The sequence below is a fragment of the Daktulosphaira vitifoliae genome, unplaced genomic scaffold (genome assembly GCF_025091365.1).
Source record: "Daktulosphaira vitifoliae isolate Bord-2020 unplaced genomic scaffold, ASM2509136v1 Scaffold_2, whole genome shotgun sequence".
Taxonomy (NCBI): Eukaryota; Metazoa; Arthropoda; class Insecta; order Hemiptera; family Phylloxeridae; genus Daktulosphaira; species Daktulosphaira vitifoliae.
In genome coordinates, this window is record NW_026099573.1 from 2017150 (window position 1) to 2036017 (window position 18868).

At 26.5% G+C, this 18868-nt stretch overlaps 1 protein-coding gene across 7 annotated transcripts in view; it reads right to left on the reverse strand.

Moving 5' to 3' along the window:
* Positions 1-3493: 3493 nt before the first annotated feature.
* Positions 3494-18868, reverse strand: part of LOC126898355 (protein unc-80 homolog) — a 64342-nt gene continuing 48967 nt past the window's right edge. For 5 of the 7 annotated variants that reach the window (XM_050672312.1, XM_050672311.1, XM_050672309.1 and 2 more), the window contains 19 exons: positions 18540-18680; positions 18212-18405; positions 12774-12884; positions 12484-12713; positions 12222-12417; positions 10774-10992; positions 10382-10518; positions 10104-10314; positions 9884-10036; positions 9580-9783; positions 9388-9504; positions 9184-9327; positions 8971-9097; positions 8694-8906; positions 8425-8609; positions 5827-5989; positions 5562-5762; positions 5388-5503; positions 3494-4846 (listed from right to left, as the gene is read on the reverse strand). In XM_050672312.1, coding sequence (XP_050528269.1) covers positions 4469-4846; positions 5388-5503; positions 5562-5762; positions 5827-5989; positions 8425-8609; positions 8694-8906; positions 8971-9097; positions 9184-9327; positions 9388-9504; positions 9580-9783; positions 9884-10036; positions 10104-10314; positions 10382-10518; positions 10774-10992; positions 12222-12417; positions 12484-12713; positions 12774-12884; positions 18212-18405; positions 18540-18680 — 3440 coding nt within the window. In that variant the 3' untranslated portion in view covers positions 3494-4468. Of the gene's footprint in view, positions 4847-5219; positions 5279-5387; positions 5504-5561; positions 5763-5826; positions 5990-8424; positions 8610-8693; positions 8907-8970; positions 9098-9183; positions 9328-9387; positions 9505-9579; positions 9784-9883; positions 10037-10103; positions 10315-10381; positions 10519-10773; positions 10993-12221; positions 12418-12483; positions 12714-12773; positions 12885-18211; positions 18406-18539; positions 18681-18868 lie in introns of all 7 variants that reach the window. The other 2 variants (XM_050672313.1, XM_050672308.1) reach the window with 2 other exon arrangements.

Here is an 18868-nt window from a genome sequence, read left to right on the forward strand (position 1 = left end):
AGCAGAATTAAACCCTGGTACTAATATACCCAAGGACAAACATGTTATTCACTGAACTAAGTATGCTTGTAACTAAGTATAAGAGAACGTGATTGGAGTGGTGGTAATTATAGAGGCATAAAGATTTTGAGCTATACTGTGAAAATTTTGAAAAGGTAATAGATAAGAGAATAAAAAATGAAACTTAGGTATCTAAAAACCAATTTGGTATTATGCCTGGTAAGTCAACAATGTAATTTTGAGTCTCTATTTAGGTGTGAGCGATCATTAAAGCTCAGCAAATATTTTTTCTTCATTATAAATTTGACATTTTTTTCAAACAGCTTGAATCTGATCAAAGAATGATACTATTTAAAATATGATTTTTTTTTGAGAGGTTCCAGAATTATTTTTTACAAAAATTTAACAGTTAAAAAAATTATTCCATATTTAAAAATGCGGGTAAGCTATTTTTTTAATGATTTTTAGTGATGACATTAAAGAAATCCGTTAGTTTATAAACATTAATTTTGAAGGCGTTGGTCCTTGTACCCAACGGTTGGGTTCCATCCTCATGAATCTTCAAACTTATCTACAAATTGTCTTGTAAAAAATAATAACAGTATTAAAGGCTAAAAAACCTAATTTTTATTTAGTGGAAATTTATTTTTAGTTTGTTGATGCAATAGGAAAAAGAATGTTAAACAATTTGTTCGTATAATTTTTTTTCATAATTTGATGTTTAGTATACAGTACTCAGCGACGATTGGTGAACAGTATCAGAGAAAAAGGATAGATGGACACCAGTATGTGTTGTGATAATGGGCCATAATGGCTTTTGAAAAATCGAAAAATTAATCTCCACTACATTATAAAGAATTATAATTATTAACTTAAGATATAATTTAGTGGAAGTATAATAGAAGAAAGAATCATTTTTCTCACGTACAACTCCTAACTACAGAGTAAGATTCTTTTCACCCCACTCCTATATTTTTCTTAATATAAAAAACCTGTACTGTGAAATTTGGACTCTATCAACCAAATCCATCCCGTGCCGTATTGGGGTTGAAGTTAATTACTTTACATTTTACTCTCTACTCTCAATATTCTCTCTCTTTTTACTCTCAATATTTTATAGTTTGAAAAAGAGTTTAAAGGTACTTTAATTTTTATTAAAAATATTTGTTGCGCAATGACACTCCTAAATAAACGGTTGGCGTCAATAGCTTATAAGGATCATGTGGACCGATAATACTTAACCTAAAATAAAGTACATAACCTTTAAATGATTAAGTATTATATTTAAATGATGTTGTGGCCTTATGAGCTAAGGGATACAACAAATACTCTCTCTGGTGTTTGGGTATTGAATGATGCTATAGCTGATCTGCCTCCTTCATAAATCACATGAGCTGTGCATTGACTTTGTTATCTGAGCTGATATTCTCCATTTCATTGAATCCTCTGCATAAGACAGCAGTGCATTAAAACTATAGAATAGTGTCTACATTGTTCATAGCAACAATGTGGTTTTGTTTGAGAGCACAATTATGAATAGTAGAGTATTCATATTGTATGAGCATACATATTAACTATCTACGGTGTGTAGAAGTACGTAGAGCAATGCATGAGCTTGTAGGTTAGAGAGAACACTCACATATTTAAAAACCACAGAAACGTTAAAATGTACAGACAACAGCAACAGCAGCTGATAACAACGGTACAAATGGGTATTGCACCATATCCAGTATTACCAACTAGGGGTGAACATATACTAAATTGATAACTCTTTTATCGGCTCAATATTAAAAAAAAAATAATTACTACAAAACTTTTATTTTTTTTTAATTGTAAGTGATTTATTCTAAATATAGAATTTTATATGAATATATATATATATATANAAAATCGAAAAATTAATCTCCACTACATTATAAAGAATTATAATTATTAACTTAAGATATAATTTAGTGGAAGTATAATAGAAGAAAGAATCATTTTTCTCACGTACAACTCCTAACTACAGAGTAAGATTCTTTTCACCCCACTCCTATATTTTTCTTAATATAAAAAACCTGTACTGTGAAATTTGGACTCTATCAACCAAATCCATCCCGTGCCGTATTGGGGTTGAAGTTAATTACTTTACATTTTACTCTCTACTCTCAATATTCTCTCTCTTTTTACTCTCAATATTTTATAGTTTGAAAAAGAGTTTAAAGGTACTTTAATTTTTATTAAAAATATTTGTTGCGCAATGACACTCCTAAATAAACGGTTGGCGTCAATAGCTTATAAGGATCATGTGGACCGATAATACTTAACCTAAAATAAAGTACATAACCTTTAAATGATTAAGTATTATATTTAAATGATGTTGTGGCCTTATGAGCTAAGGGATACAACAAATACTCTCTCTGGTGTTTGGGTATTGAATGATGCTATAGCTGATCTGCCTCCTTCATAAATCACATGAGCTGTGCATTGACTTGGTTATCTGAGCTGATATTCTCCATTTCATTGAATCCTCTGCATAAGACAGCAGTGCATTAAAACTGTAGAATAGTGTCTACATTGTTCATAGCAACAATGTGGTTTTGTTTGAGAGCACAATTATGAATAGTAGAGTATTCATATTGTATGAGCATACATATTAACTATCTACGGTGTGTAGAAGTACGTAGAGCAATGCATGAGCTTGTAGGTTAGAGAGAACACTCACATATTTAAAAACCACAGAAACGTTAAAATGTACAGACAACAGCAACAGCAGCTGATAACAACGGTACAAATGGGTATTGCACCATATCCAGTATTACCAACTAGAGGTGAACATATACTAAATTGATAACTCTTTTATCGGCTCAATATTAAAAAAAAAATAATTACTACAAAACTTTTATTTTTTTTTAATTGTAAGTGATTTATTCTAAATATAGAATTTTATATGAATATATATATATATATANAAAACCCGTTAATAATATATGATTTTGCAGCGTAACATAGATGGCGCTTCTTTAAAAAACTTCTCAACGCGAGGCAGACTAAATTTAGATTCTTTGAATCTGATTATTGAACTGCTAAAACTTGTTGAATTTCTGTAAAAATTATTTTTTTTTTATAAAATACAGAATTAAAATTGCGATGTTTAATAATTTTATTAATTTTGAAATAATATTGAATATTTTATAATTTAATTATTATATTAAAATTTCTTTAATATGTTAGAAATATTTTAAAGCTGAAATTTTAATAATTATAAAAACTACTGAGTTAAACTGTTGTAAATTTTTATAATTAATAAATAAATAAAGGCTCGATTAAAAATACTTCATGTTTAGTATTATAATAAAAACTCATTAAAGATGGAAGAGTCGAGATTTCTACCCTAGCTTTTGTTTTAATCTTTGGGGCAGTCTTGTTAACACTTATCAACAAATAATAAAAAGTTTATGTAATAATTAAATCAAAATTTGTATACAGTAATTTGCTACTATTATAAACATCATTAGAAGTTAAGTTATGTTGACATTTTATTAATTATTAATAATTTTTAATATCTTATTTAAAAATAACATTACTAAAAGTTTATAACTTATGTTAAAAAAAAATTATATTTTACTATCATGATAAACTTAATTATTAATTATCAAAAACATGTAAAATAATACACATAAAATATTAAATTTACTAAATAGTTTTTAGTGATTTTTATTTTAATACTACAGGCAACAAGAGAACACATCTCGGTGGTTAATTGGTAATATAGTTCGCATATAGTAAAAAAGGTTATGGTTGTTAATGTAAATTTTTAAAAGTGCTAAATAGTAAAAGCACCCCTCTATTTGTACCATGTGACTACTATTATTATGATATATAAATGCTACAAACAAACATTACTTTGAATATTCAGTGCTAATGAGTAAGATAAAAGGCTCCTATTTTACACAACAATCACCCAGTTTCATATTTTGGCACATTATGCAGTATTTACTTTGCTAATTTTAAATAAGTCATTTATGAACAATATTTTCATTTAAAGGACAAAACTAGGTATATTTGAATATCACAATTAAATAATTTAATTTTAAAACAATAAGTTGTAAGGAGAGTTAACGCAAAACTTACTGGAATACTATTGATTTGATTGTAATAATTACTATAATTTTGTTACTACACGATGTGAATCTAAATATGAAATATTTTTAAGGTCATACACCCTACTGATGAAAATTTTTAAGGGAAAATCTACCAATTTAAATAATTTAAAAATTTTTTATAGGAAATGTTATATGAATATAGGCATCAACAGGGTCGTATTTTGGGGTGGCTTGGGGCAATAACCACCATCAAAATTCCTACATAATAAAAACCATGCATGTACATTGGTAATTTTATCATATTTGGTATCTTAAATACTTATTCCTATCACAATAAAACAAAGTATTCTACTTAAATAATTTTTAACTGAAAAATATAAAGTTTAAATCAGTGTATCTTCTTCACAAGTAGCAATTGTCAGTTGACTGCCAATATCATTGTTGTCTTTTGACATAATTGGACTTTCAATAGGAATAATGGTTGAACTACTATTTGTTAAGCAATGATGGATTGGTGAAGAGCTATTTTCATCTGAACTACCCATTGGCATCATTAACAAACTGCAGTTTTCTCGATAGCCTGAAGTACTAGACGTTCTAGATGGTGCACTATGATTATCTTCTTCCCATATCATTTCTGGTTTTGTTATTAATAACCTATCATCTGTTACATTAGATATTTTGTTAAATTCTTTATTTTCAGTATTCATTGTATTGTCTTCTCTGGTTTGTTGAGGTGATTTCAAACCATGGTGTATAACCTGAATTTTAAAATATTAACATCACTATTATAATCAAATAATTCTGGAATCAAATTAATGTATAAAAAATATATGGTTTATAACAATAAAAAAAAAAGCTTGAAGTGATTTAAAAAACTAAAAAGCAACAGATCAAAATATGTATAAATGATCTATAGTAGTGATATATCAAATTAGTTTTTAGGTCCATCCATTTTTTTGCCTTATAAAGTCATTAACTTATTTTTTTTGTTTATTAGCAACAATATTAAATTAGATTAAATTTAAGATGATGATCTAATAAAAAAAATGACTTATTGGTCATTGATTAGCTATTGTTTTGGAAGTCAATACCATTATAAAATATAGACTAGGGATAAAGAGCGGATCATACCTATTTTTACCATAAGGTATTTACAAGCCACAATCCTCCCGTTCAAACATAAAATTATTCTGAAATAATTGTTTAAAAATTTTTATCAACTAATCAGTTTAGTTATTATAGATATATAAAAAAAATAATAGTTTATTCCTATTTATAGTAATATATTTTCAAACTAACCTTCATGTTATTTTTCCGAAATCGGAAAGTTTTTCGACTCTGAGCTCGAGTACGTTGTAAACGAGTTTCAGGTTTGATTCCAAATTCTGTTGGATCTCCATCAGAATTTTTAGATTCTATAAATATGAATTTATAATAATTATTAACATTCATATTTCTATAAAATCGATTTACCTTTTTGAATAATACTATTTAATGATTTGTCTTGACCACTGAAATTACTTCGTACACTGGATATAGATTCTCTATGAGAAATAGCACATACACTGTAAGTGGGATTGGAAGAACCTGGTAATAAATTTATAACAGATGGTCTATGTTGAGTCTCACATGAATTACGTATTCCATTATTAGTCCTTGATCTTTGTTCATCTACTTAAAAATATCAAATTTATTAATAATATAAATATGATTTAATTTATATAATTGAAAAGCTTACTTAGTCTATCATCTAATTCCTGCTTAATTTCTGTCATTTCATTCATAAGTTCAACAAGCAAAGAACTTCGACATTGAGGAGTGATAGCTGTGTATTCAGAAAGTTTTTCTTTAACTAAATTTTGAGAGTTTACTTCGAGTTCAGAAACAGAAATAAATCCTAACTAAAAACAGACATATTGAGATAGATTACATAAATTAACAAATGATTAAGTTTAATTTGAATATAGTATACTAATAAAAATAAAGCCAGCTTAACTAAAAAAAAATTGAATGACGCTATAGTATATTGCATGAAGTTTAAAAGTGGATAAATTTTCATTCATAAATAGTGCATATAAAATTTCATTGCAATGTTAAGTTTTAAACTAACCAATGTATATAGATCAGGTAAAATAAACTAACACTGTTGAAATATAAAAACTATTATTGATATATTAGTGGGTGGTTAAAATCACTCGCTATTATTATAAAATTATTAAGTAAAGAATCATATTCATTAAATTTGTTTATTATACTATCCAAGTTTTTTCAGTAAAACTTTAAACATATTTTCATAATTGCACTTCAAAATTATTGAATTCAGTCATTTTAGGGAAGGAAGAAGAGAAACATTAGTATTGGTGCAACCAGGAAAAATTTGTTTTGTTTATAATTTCATAAAACGGCTACAAAAAAAAAAAAAAGAAATTCACCCAATAATTGATTAAACATGCTGATAAAATTATAAAAAGTAGCTATACTGCCACTGTTTATGGGATATTGTTAAGGAAATTGACAAAATGACAAGAGAACCCTGACACCTTTGAAGTATACATGGAATAATTACTAAAATATATTTTAAATAAAAAAATACATTTATGGGCAAGTTAGAAAATATTAATTGAAAACTAAAAAATTATATTAAGCTAGTATGTTATAACTACATCTATTTTATTTCAACACATTTTTAAGAAAAAATGTTGAACAATTTTGTAGTTGGAAAATATTATTCATTGATAAATTGCAAAAAAATTAAAGAAAAATACAATTTTATTTTGTTTAGAGGAAGTTTTTATTTTATGTCCCCCATAAATAATATTATAGTTATACCATTGCTCATCACATCATATTTGGGAAAGTAATAATTTTAAAAAAACCCAGCACAGTGGGGTCGTGGCATAGTTGGATCCAGCATAGATGATATCTGACAGTGATTAAAATCACTATCATAAAAAACGCTTTGAAGCAAATCTGTAGATAGTGTTTAATTTAAAAAAATAATGGATTATTCCAAAAGCTACATGATCTGCTAGTTCATTATTAATATCCTAATTAAGATAAAGTATGTAGAATGAAAAAGGGATTATTAAAAAATATTATTTCTCAAGTTTTATGATTTAGAAGTGTAATATATGAATAAATGAATATATATATTAATAATATATAAATATAAATAGTACTTATCTCAAAAAAAATATAATGATCTATAAATTTTTCAAAAATGTATAGCATTATAAAGTTAAGAATATAAAAAAGAATTTTTTTATATTCTGAAATTTAATTTTTGAATTAAAATTTTTTTTATTAACATTGATGTCTGTTGTTACCATGCATTTTAAAGATTTGAACCCCCCTATAAAGGAAATGGTGCGATTTAAAAAAAAAGTAAATCGTATGAAAAAGGAATATAAATATTATTTCTCATAAAAATATTGTATTGATTCATATATTTTTCAAAAAGTTAAAGCATTTTAAAATTAAAAATGTAAAATATAAGATCGAGAATTTCAACATAAAAATAGCATACGGTAGCTATTTTCACCATGAAGACAAAATAAAGTCCGAAATTTTTTTTTCCATAATAAAGTATATTACATAAGCTTTAATTTAAGGTATATATAAAAATGTCAGTATTTCTGGAACACTTAAAAAAATTATATTGATTTGTTCAATTTTGAAAAAGCTATGACAGTTTTAAGTAAAAAAAATTGAAAAAATTTCGAAAATTAGCGATTTTTAAATTTGTAATTTTTTTGGGGATTTCCCCCATTTACGTGGAACGAGGGAAATTTTTTCAATTTTTAAGGGTAATGTCTTCGACTAGATACGATTTGTGATCTTTTGACGTATTGTTGAAAGAAATCCGTTCGGTGAGACCCGAGAAAAAGTGGTAACAGACACAAAAAAAAAAATATAAAAAAAAATAAACACATCATAGTAAAATTAATACCTTCTCAGCTTCGCATCGAAGCTAAAATAGTAAAAAAATATTCAAACATACTATGATTTGCCAACTGAAAAATATTTGTAATAATTTAATTAGATAACTCTGTGGCTTAAAATATCTAAAAGTTGATTCGACAAAAGTGTGTTTTTAATATTTTTTTAAGTAAATCTTCTCAAAGAAGGTTTGGATAAGTAATAAATAAAAAGATACATCTGTGCATTATATGCACAGAAAGAAAGAAAAGTTTGCTTTTGTGTAGGTACCGGGTTGCACTGGGGTATGTACATTTTGCTATCATCTCTAACCTAAGCATAGCTTATCAGAGGACGTTAAAGATCTATAGAATAATAATGATAATAATATTGATTAAAAATTTTAAATATATCTTACTCGTTGCAAGATGAAAGGTTGAAGTAAAATAAATAATGGTGATCTGTTGACAATAATAAATTCAACAAAAGACCACAATGATGCCCTTGCATCCTGAACATTCATGAGTTCTTTTACAGTATGTGCTATACGTTGATACTGCAATGCAAGTTCAGTTTCAAAGCACACAAGCATTATTTTTAAAGCTATATAAAATAAAATTGACAAAAAACATCATTCATAATTTTAATTATATAAAATATTTTTTTAATAAAAATTAAATTAAAAACCTAAAAATAAAACTTTGAAAAAAGATTTTGATACTGTTGGTGAAGTTTTTGAGTCTCTGTTAAATGTAAAAGAGTTGGTACGTAAGTCAGACGATTGTTTAATATTGGTTAATTGAACAAATGTCAAACAAGTGGTCTTAACAGGTGGACTCATTGAATTTAATATAACTGACAACATGAATTTTATGTCACAAGATCTCATATTATGCATATCTAAAAAAAATAAAAAATAACTTACTTGAAAAAATATGAATGAAATTACATAATAACTTAATACCTTTCTTGCCAACCCCAACTCTAAAACAAAGTGGTAAAAATAAGTTCATGAGAAAACTTTCAGTCTTTACTTGTGAAGACATTATATTGTTCATACCTCCAACAGATTGTTCTAATGTATAATTTTCCTAAAAATTTATTGAGTATTTACATAAAATATATTTTATTTTATTATAAAACACACTGGTTCTTAAATAAAATATTAAATGCTAACCCCAATAGCTAATATATGAAGAGCCAGTAATCTTATAACAATAGCACAGAAGTGTGGAGGAGGAGTTTCTATAGGAATAGCAGCTTGCTGAAAGTTATCAGTTCCAGTACTGGTTGTACTACCATACTCACCAACAATTATACCCTGTAAATATATAAAAGTATGCCAATGAAAATACACTTTTACGATTTTATAATTTTATACTTGGCACGTAGAAACTAAAGTTTTGAAATGTGGTATGTGTACAATGAATGGATGTTCTGATAGAGTATCATATATTCCTTTAATTAGTTCTCCTGCAGCATACCAGTCTGTATATCTCTAAAATGACATAAAGAAATTAATAAAGTATAAATCTTAAAAAAAAAAAAAAAAAAAAAATGATTAGCAACTAACTCTTATTGATGGTTTTTTATATATTTTATTGAATGTTCTATCAAGTCTACGAAGAATACCCAATAGTGTAGGCCGTAAAGGTTCAGCTGCCCAATCTACTATTGGTAAAATATTAGTCATATATTTTAACAGCCCTTTACATGACATTGTTTCTGGATCATATGGAGATACTTTTAAAAGGCTGTGAGCTACTTCACCTAGTCTCTAAAATAAAAATAAAAATATTTATAACAAATAATTATTAAATCACTCCAACATAATAACATATTAATTAAAGCAACTAATACTAATAGAAAACACTTACAATATGCATGCGAGTATCTAAAATTTCAAATGGTTTCCCTTCTTGTGGATATTTTCTACTAAGTTCTATAAGACGAGCATGACATATAACCACAAAATCTGTAACAACTGATAACAATACATCTCTAGTCCGTCGAAATTCATTACGTAAAGCCTATATAGATACAATAAAATGTAAATTGATCAGAGAAAAAATAACAATTAAAACAATTGTATCTTACAGCACACTTCTCTTCTAGCTGAATCTCACAATCTAACTGGTCTCTTTCTAACAAGGTTTTATGAGATTTTCTTTCACTAAACATTTTTGAGTTTGTTTCCATATCTTTAGTTTCACCAACTCCACCAGTCGGAGAGCATAACCCTTTGCTACAATTACGCTGACTTGAATCCTTGGGATCTGGACTGGATTTTTGTGGCCCATTGTAATGCCTAAAATATAAGTATAAAGAATATTTCTGTCCTTATGGATTATTAGTCTACTTATTTGAAAACATACTTAGACAATGCTTCACTATTGTTTATCAATGTTTTTATAGAAGTTATCAACTGATTAATTACATCACGTTCAATTTCTCTGTACTTGGGCTGTTGTATGTGATTAAGGTAACATGGTAAAATAGCTTCTAATATTAACTAAAAATACATATTCCAAAAAAATAAATCAAGTGATAACTTGTAAGAAAAGTCTACAGGAAACAACATTATAGTGTTTCATAACTTTTTTTTAAAGAGCATTAAGGTGAAAACTATGAAAAACTGAGAATATATATTAAACTAAAAAATCAGTATCAGTGCTCTATTTCATACAAAATTACATTGATTTCAGAAAAGTCTTTTATATAAATATAGATTTTTTGTACAAAATAATAAATATGATATAAGTTTTACCAGCATTTGGTATGATCGCAAAGTTTCAGGTGAAAAAGCTATAACCATAACACATAATGAAGTGCAGTCTTGAACTGTAATAGTATCATCTTCATCTTGATAACAAAAATCAACTGCTTGCAGGGGTTTTTCCTCTTTAATTAATTCACTTATATGAATAGGGTCAGGTGATGGAGTTTCAAGACTCAAAATTAGTTTGAAAAAATAATTTGCTTCAACCTTTAACAAAATATTTAACTAAACATTAAAGATCACTATTTTATAGTTTTTAACATTTTAATCAATATTAGGATTGGGTTTGGTATAATAAAATATTTTTAAGCAAATTGAATGTTAAACAAGATGATTTTTTTAACCTATGATATATCATCTATCAATATTAGATTAGTAAAAGATATTAATTAAGTGACTAAATTTAAAATGGATAATTTTACAATTAATTTTTCTTTATAACAGAAATAATACTTTTGTCTTTTTCTTAAAGACACAGAGAAATTGGGATTCAAATAATTAAAACCGCATACTTTTGTACATATTACATGATTACAAATAGAAAAAAAGATTTTAGAAATACAAAAAAATATTTTTTAAATGTTATTAATAGCTTTCATGAATAATTGATTTTTTTTTTTTAGAAATAAGACTTTAATTACATAGATTATAAACCTACTATTAGTGATAGTTGTGTTATTTACAGATATATCAAAGTCTTCAGTTTTATTCTGAAATTTTAAACTCAATGCATTATTCTTTGGAGTATTTTTTCAACAAATAATTTTTTGTCATGAATGACAAAAATTGGTTTTATTAATCATTATAAAAATTAAATATTAGAATTACAATTTTATTTTAGTAAATAATTTATTACTATTATTATTCAAAATTATGAAGGTGTATGTGTTCATTAAAATAATATTATTTTAAATTTATTCAAACTTAAATCTTATAATGGTGTTTAGTGATACACAATTAAAATAATTATTTAAAATTTGATTCAACTTCTAATTTATTTTATATATAATGATATTTTTAGTCAATATATTGATTAATCAATATTAAACCGAATTCAATATCTCGTTATTGGTAACATTTTGATAAAATATCAATATTATTTAATATCAAATTGCCTCAATTTTTACCATCCCTAAACTATAACGTTAGCTCAGCTTATTTTCCCGTTTGATTTTATATTGTTAATCGGTTGAAAACTGATAATGTCAATAAGGTTATTATTTGTTTTTATTATTGATAGCGATTGTTTACTTAAAACAAGCAAGAGTTTGAAACTCGTAACACTTTCATAAAACTTAAGACATGGATGTATGTATCTATAAATATTTTAAATAACTTTTTTTTAGTTGAAACAACTTCTTAACTACTGAATTTCAAGTGCAATATTCTCAACAAAAATCATTTATACTTAAATCACCCTAATCATTAAGTAATACCTTATTGGAGTTTTCTGTATTAGTTGCATCATCCAAATCTAGTATACTAGAAGCACTGCCAAACATTTGCAATATAAAAGGCTTACGATTCATAAGATAAAATTGTTTAATAGTGTATTCAATGGATCTGGTAACAATTTTGTTCGTATGGTGGCTGGCATAGAGTTGAAGTAATGTAGGAATGATAAGTAAATATCTAGAAAAATTGTTAAAATCTTAATAAAATGAATGGAAGATTTTTATAAATTGTTTATCTTTTTACCCGTTACTAGAAAATATATTCTTAAAATTTCTTGCAGCATTTATGTATGTAGCCATTACATAGCGAAGAATACAAGAATCTTCACAATGCAAAGTTACTGCACCATTTAACACATTTAAAAACAAGTGAATATCACCTGAATAAGCAAAATTACCAGCCATGGCTTCAAACATTCTTGCTATCAAGCGAACCCACATAAATTTATGCAGCAAATCAAGTCCCAAAAGCTCCTATGTATCATATTAATATAAATAAAACAATTTTAATATAAGTGTTTTTATTTCACTAACTTTTCCCATACTCCCTCCTTTGTACAAATCCAAATCAGCGTCCAATGCTTTTCTAGGAAATGATGGAAGTTTAATTAATTCTTCATGCAAAAATACTACACGCTGTACAACCTAAAATTCACAGTATTTAATTATAAAGGTATCAATAATGATAATATCAGAAGTTATAACTGTCGTTAAGATAACACATTCATACCTATTACTGTTCGAACACATCAGTTTAATGAATAATATCAAACACTACAAAATCACTCATATCAAAAAATTCTATCATTTTCTTAAATTAATAATACCATAACTCTAATTGATATAATGAAGAAACTATAACCAATGGATGACTCTCAAAATGAAAAGCATAAATTTATAAATAATAAATTAATTAACAACAAGTGTAAAATTAACAGTCTTAGTAACACACTTAATAGTTATTAATAATTTAAGAGAAGAAAATTTCAATTAAAAAAAAAAAAAAAATAGGTTGTTTAGATAATAAAATTAATTTACTCGATTCCACAAGTAATGTACTCATTATCGTCAGATGAAGTATTTAATGAAACATAGAAGAGTTTAGTTAAAAACAAAAATGTAATCATTATCAATATTGAAGAATGACCTAAAGAGAGTATAATAACTAATTACTTAAAAATATCCCTTTATTTGTTGCAAATAAACTGCTAACTGATCTAGCTTTGAATTTAAATAATAATCAAACCAAAAGAATTGGCAAAGCTCGACAATGATCAACCATCATTAATAAAACTTTGACTATGCATCAGGATCCTATAACATTATTTAAATGTAAATCCAAAATCTGATCAAAAATAAGCAGAAAATTGTCTGAATAAATACAATATCAGCAAATTAAAATGAAAACGTTTAGAGACATTCTCCAACAAAAATATGCTGATAGTAATTAAATTCATTCATAAAATATTTTAATGGTATACTAATAATCTGTTTTAAAAACTAATAGCCATATGCTTTTTAATTTTGGTTAGTGTTGTCCATGTAATAATTGTAAATTAATTAATAATAATGTTAATATTGATAATAAGTGTGTTCTTCTTTTTCCTCGCCTTAATTCCAACTACTTGAGGTCGGCCACCCTTATCCTAAACTTCAACTTGACACGATCTCCCACATCATCTACGCTCAAATCAGCTGTTCTCATATCGCATTCAATAGCATCTCTCCATCTCATTTTTAGTCTTCCTTTACCTCTTCTTCCTTCAACATACATTTCTATAACTGTTCTTACAGCTTCCGATTCTTCTCTCCTCATAATATGACCAAACCACCTAAGTCTATTGTTGTAATAGGCCCTTCACACAACCGAACAAAATGTTTTTCTGTTATTCTTTCATCTTCTACCCACACACCAATAAATTACAAAACACAATCAACACTTTCTATCACTGACTGCAGATACACACACAACTCACACACATCCGTTCTTTCCCAACATGTACAACCCCGTAGTTTTATAAAATCCTTCTACAATGTCAGCAAAATAGCAACAAAGAATCTAAATAAATGTAAGGCCGATTGTCATGTACGTGTCTGGAAGGGGACTATGGAAGGACACCAAAGGACTCCATGGGCTCGTCTGACACGGCCCGTTTCGATCGTACTCCGGAACGAACACGTCCAGTTTTATAAGTAAACTCTGCATTTTTTTCTCTGTATCATCATTTATATAATATTGACAATATTTGAATTAGTGTGTACAAATATTTTATTTAAGTTTCATGTACTATTTCTTTTACTATATGAATCACTTTTGTGTAATAAGTGACAATAATTATATCATTTGATTATTGACATCAACTTGTTTTGTGTTGAAATTATTATTACATAAATCCTGTCTTCGGCATTAAGGATAACATAAATATTCAGGTAACACTATTTGAACTCAACCTGCATGCTTTATTTTACAACGGTAGACCCTCGATCCATACGCCCGAGTGAAGAGTCAGATCCCGCGTATTTCCCCATTAATTTCAATCCTAAATCCCCCCCTTTTCCTTTTCTTATTTTTGTTTTACAACACTATTTTCTCTTATCTTATCAACAATTGACGCTACACCTATACTCTCTTTTATATGTTCGTTCCTTATCCTTATCTTCTCTAGTCACTCCACTCATCCATCTAAGCATTCTCATCTCTGTTACACTCATACTCTGCTCTACTTTGTTATCAACTGCACAATACTCTGAACCATTCATCATAGTTGGTGTCATTACAGTCTCATAGAATTTACCTTTCAGCCTCATACTCTGTATACTCTGTCTTACTCCTACTTATTCTTAAACCTTTTTCTTCAAGAGCTGATCTCTACACCTCTAGCCACTGATTAATTTCTTCCATATTTTCTCCTATCAATACTATATTGTAAGCGAACAACATGCACCACTGCACCTCTCTTTATATTTCTCTAGTAATTTCACATCTTCTATTATATTAATGTACCTTTTTGGGACTCCTATTCTCATTAATGCCCACTTTAAAACCTCTTTCGGTACTCTATCATACGCTTTCTCCAAATCTATAAATACCATACACAGCTTTTTTTTCTTTTCCCTAAACTTTTCTATTAGTTGCTTCACACAAAATAATGGCTCCATTGATGACTTAACAGGTATAATTCCAAACTGGTTTTTAGATACCTAAGTTTCATTTTTTATTCCCTTATCTATTACCTTTTCCCAAATTTTCACAGTATGGATCATATTCTTTATGCCTCTATAATTCCCACACTCCTGTATGACTCTTTTACCTTTAAATATAAATAACATATAATAATAATAAGTGTAATAACTGTAATAAAATATTAAGTTTAGTTTCACACAAAGTTTAACACGGCCGCCGGGGATTGACGGCCGGTTATAGAAAGTGTACCGGAAATCATGTGAAAAAAAGAGGCACAGTACGGGATTAGAACCCGCGACCCAAGGCGTCGTAGAGACAAACCTTACCACTAGGCCACCGTGCACTTATGATTCAGATCCCGATACACTTTCATTTAGGTTGATAACGTGATGTGCGGCTGAGGGAAACACGGTACCGTGTCAAGTTCAATATTTTATTATATAATATTACTCTATTCAAATTTGATTTTTTTTGTATTAGATGAAAACTAGTTAAGTTCAGATGTATTTAATGCTGAAATTGACTTAGATAACTGTAATGTGTTTTGTCAAATGGAGAAATAATAATAAATGTATAATTGGTTTTTGTTATACACAAACTCAGTCATATTATTACCTATATAATACATAAAGACAGTTAAATGGATACTTCATAAATATACATTTGAAATGAAATTACAATATAACACTGGTTAATTTTATCAGTAATTATTATGGTTTATTATGTAATGACAGAATAGGGTATAGTGTGGCACAGTTGATCATTCAGTTGCTGCCTTAGTGCTGATGTTCAGCTGCGTTGTTTAATATTAGAACAACTTTATGATCAATATATCCATTATGATTTTTTTAATTTTTATAATATAATAACACTGATATTAACACTGCATTACAAATATTTTATGAAGTAATGTGAAATGACAACATGTATTTTGTCCAGAGTTGGGCAAAAACAAATCAAACTAATGAATAAAAAATAAAAGTATGAATAACTAATTAATTTGTGAATAAAGAATAATATTTTATTTTAAATAGTTTTAGTTGTGAATAAAAAATAAAAATTATTCTGAATAATTTAACTTATGAATAAATTGATTATTCTGAATAAATTAGTTAAATAAATTGTGAATAATATCCAATTTTGGTGTAACAAAATTATGATAAAAATATAATATACATAACAGAGCAAATAATTATAACAACAATAACAATAATTTACATAATAATAACAATAATCGTCACAAAAATATTAATTCATTTTAATTTTTAGTTTCTATTTTGTAATTCATAATTTAAATTTGATTTTAATACAACTTTATACTTAAAATATAAAAATGTTATTAAAGCTGTAAAACGCAGTTAAATAACATGTCGATATCGAGTGCTAAACCATTTAGATTAGTCTCATAGAAATTATTTATGATTTTTGGTTTTGACATTATCGATAGCAGATAATATAACAATAAGAAAGAAATATTAGTTTCAATGTTCAGTTAAGTTGTAATTTTAAATTATCTACGAATCATTTGAGATAAACACGACTATGATGAATAATGAATAACCGAATAATGAATAAAAAATGTAGAATAACTCGTTGAATAATGAATAATGAATAACTGTAAAGATTAAAATGATGAATAAAAATAATCTAGAATAATCAAATGAAAAATAAACGAATAAAGAATAATTTTTTATTCAAATAATCAATCGAATAATTTTTTATTCGAATAATGCCCAACTCTGATTTCGTCCTTTGAAAACAACAATGACTAATCAATTAACTATTTTGATCCTATATTAATAGTAGGTAAAAGCATACAGGTTGATGCAGTATACACTGGCATAAAGAAAGTGCTTGATAATGTGGACTTGTATATTTTAGTAAAAAAAACTAGAATGTAATGGTGTTATTAGATAAATGCTAAATTGGACTAAATGTAGAAAATAAGTAAAATTAGGCAATTTAATTTTGTTAAATATAAGAATTACATTTAGTGTACATTAAGGGAGCACTTATAGTTAGTCTTATTTAAACTCTCTATGGATAAATAAATGAATTAAAAATATATTTAAATATAGTCATTTTTTAATGTTTGCAGATGATTTAAAATTTTATAGGTCTGTTTATTCGCAATTAACATTAAAAAAGTGTAAATAAAATATAAAGATTCATTATAAAATAAATAGCTCAGAATTAATAATAGCAACAAAGGTAAAAAATTTGGGTATATTTATATCCAGATAGATCTGATGATCTATCTTTATTCTTGTACATTTTATACTTGAATATAGTTCAGTAGTTCAGAAACTACATCAAGTTGGATTAATAAATAAAATAGAATGTGTTCAAAATAGGTTTTTGTGAGTTCATACATATAAAAGAAACAAAACTACTGGTATATCTAAAAAAACTAACGTGTCATTTTGATATTGTTTCACTTGAAAAAAGAAGAAAAATACATGAATCTTTGCTGTTTATGTAACTGAATTTTTTAGTTGAGTATCCTGAATTTAGTCAAATATTTTTAAATATTCCTCAAAAGATCTTTCACTATTGTTTTTTTAGCTATTTATTGGCAAAATTATAGTTTATTCGCTCTGATTAAGAGTAGAATGTTAGTTACATGTAACTCGATAAAAAATGTTGATTATTTTAGAGACGATTTAACTAAGTTGAAATATCTTATTTATTTGTACCTTAGTTTCTAATTATTCCATTTGTATTAATTGTTAAAATATCCGTTTTGTAACCATTTTTGAACACATAATAATAAAATAAAAAATATTACCATGTCCACATTTTTTAAAATGGCCCAAGTTAAAAGCACTTTTCCTATTTCAATAAATTTGTGAATTAGTTCTTGACTCTGTAATTGATTAAATGCTTCAACAAGGTCCAATTGAATGAGCTCTAATTGAGGGTATTGTGATCTTTTGAAAAAGTAATAATCTCTGACATAGGAATTAGGATTATGAATTTGGCCTAAAAATAAATAAATTTTCATTAAGTGAAGTTTATATAAATTTTAATTGATTTGAATAAATATTAGAAATTGATTTAAAATCTCTAAGAGAGAAACAATTATAATAATAATAAAATAAAATTTAAAATCATACGTGTTTTGATGTTGACAAGAAAAAATTCTTTTTGACGTTCTTCTTGTATACCAAAGAAGTCTAAAGATTCTTTTAATATTTGAATAAACTGTGTATCTTCTTGAACAGGAAATTGTGATGGGATACCACCTGACATTTGTTCTAAAATTTGTTTAAATATAGTATTATTATTTTTATTCATCTATAGCTTGGACAGCTAGACTATTAATTTATAAAATACTATATTATCCACTTTTATATTAGTTCTGTTATCAAATAAAAAGGAAAAATTTAACTCATTTCTTTTAAATTTTACTGTTTTTCTATAATTCCTGTATTAAAATAAAATA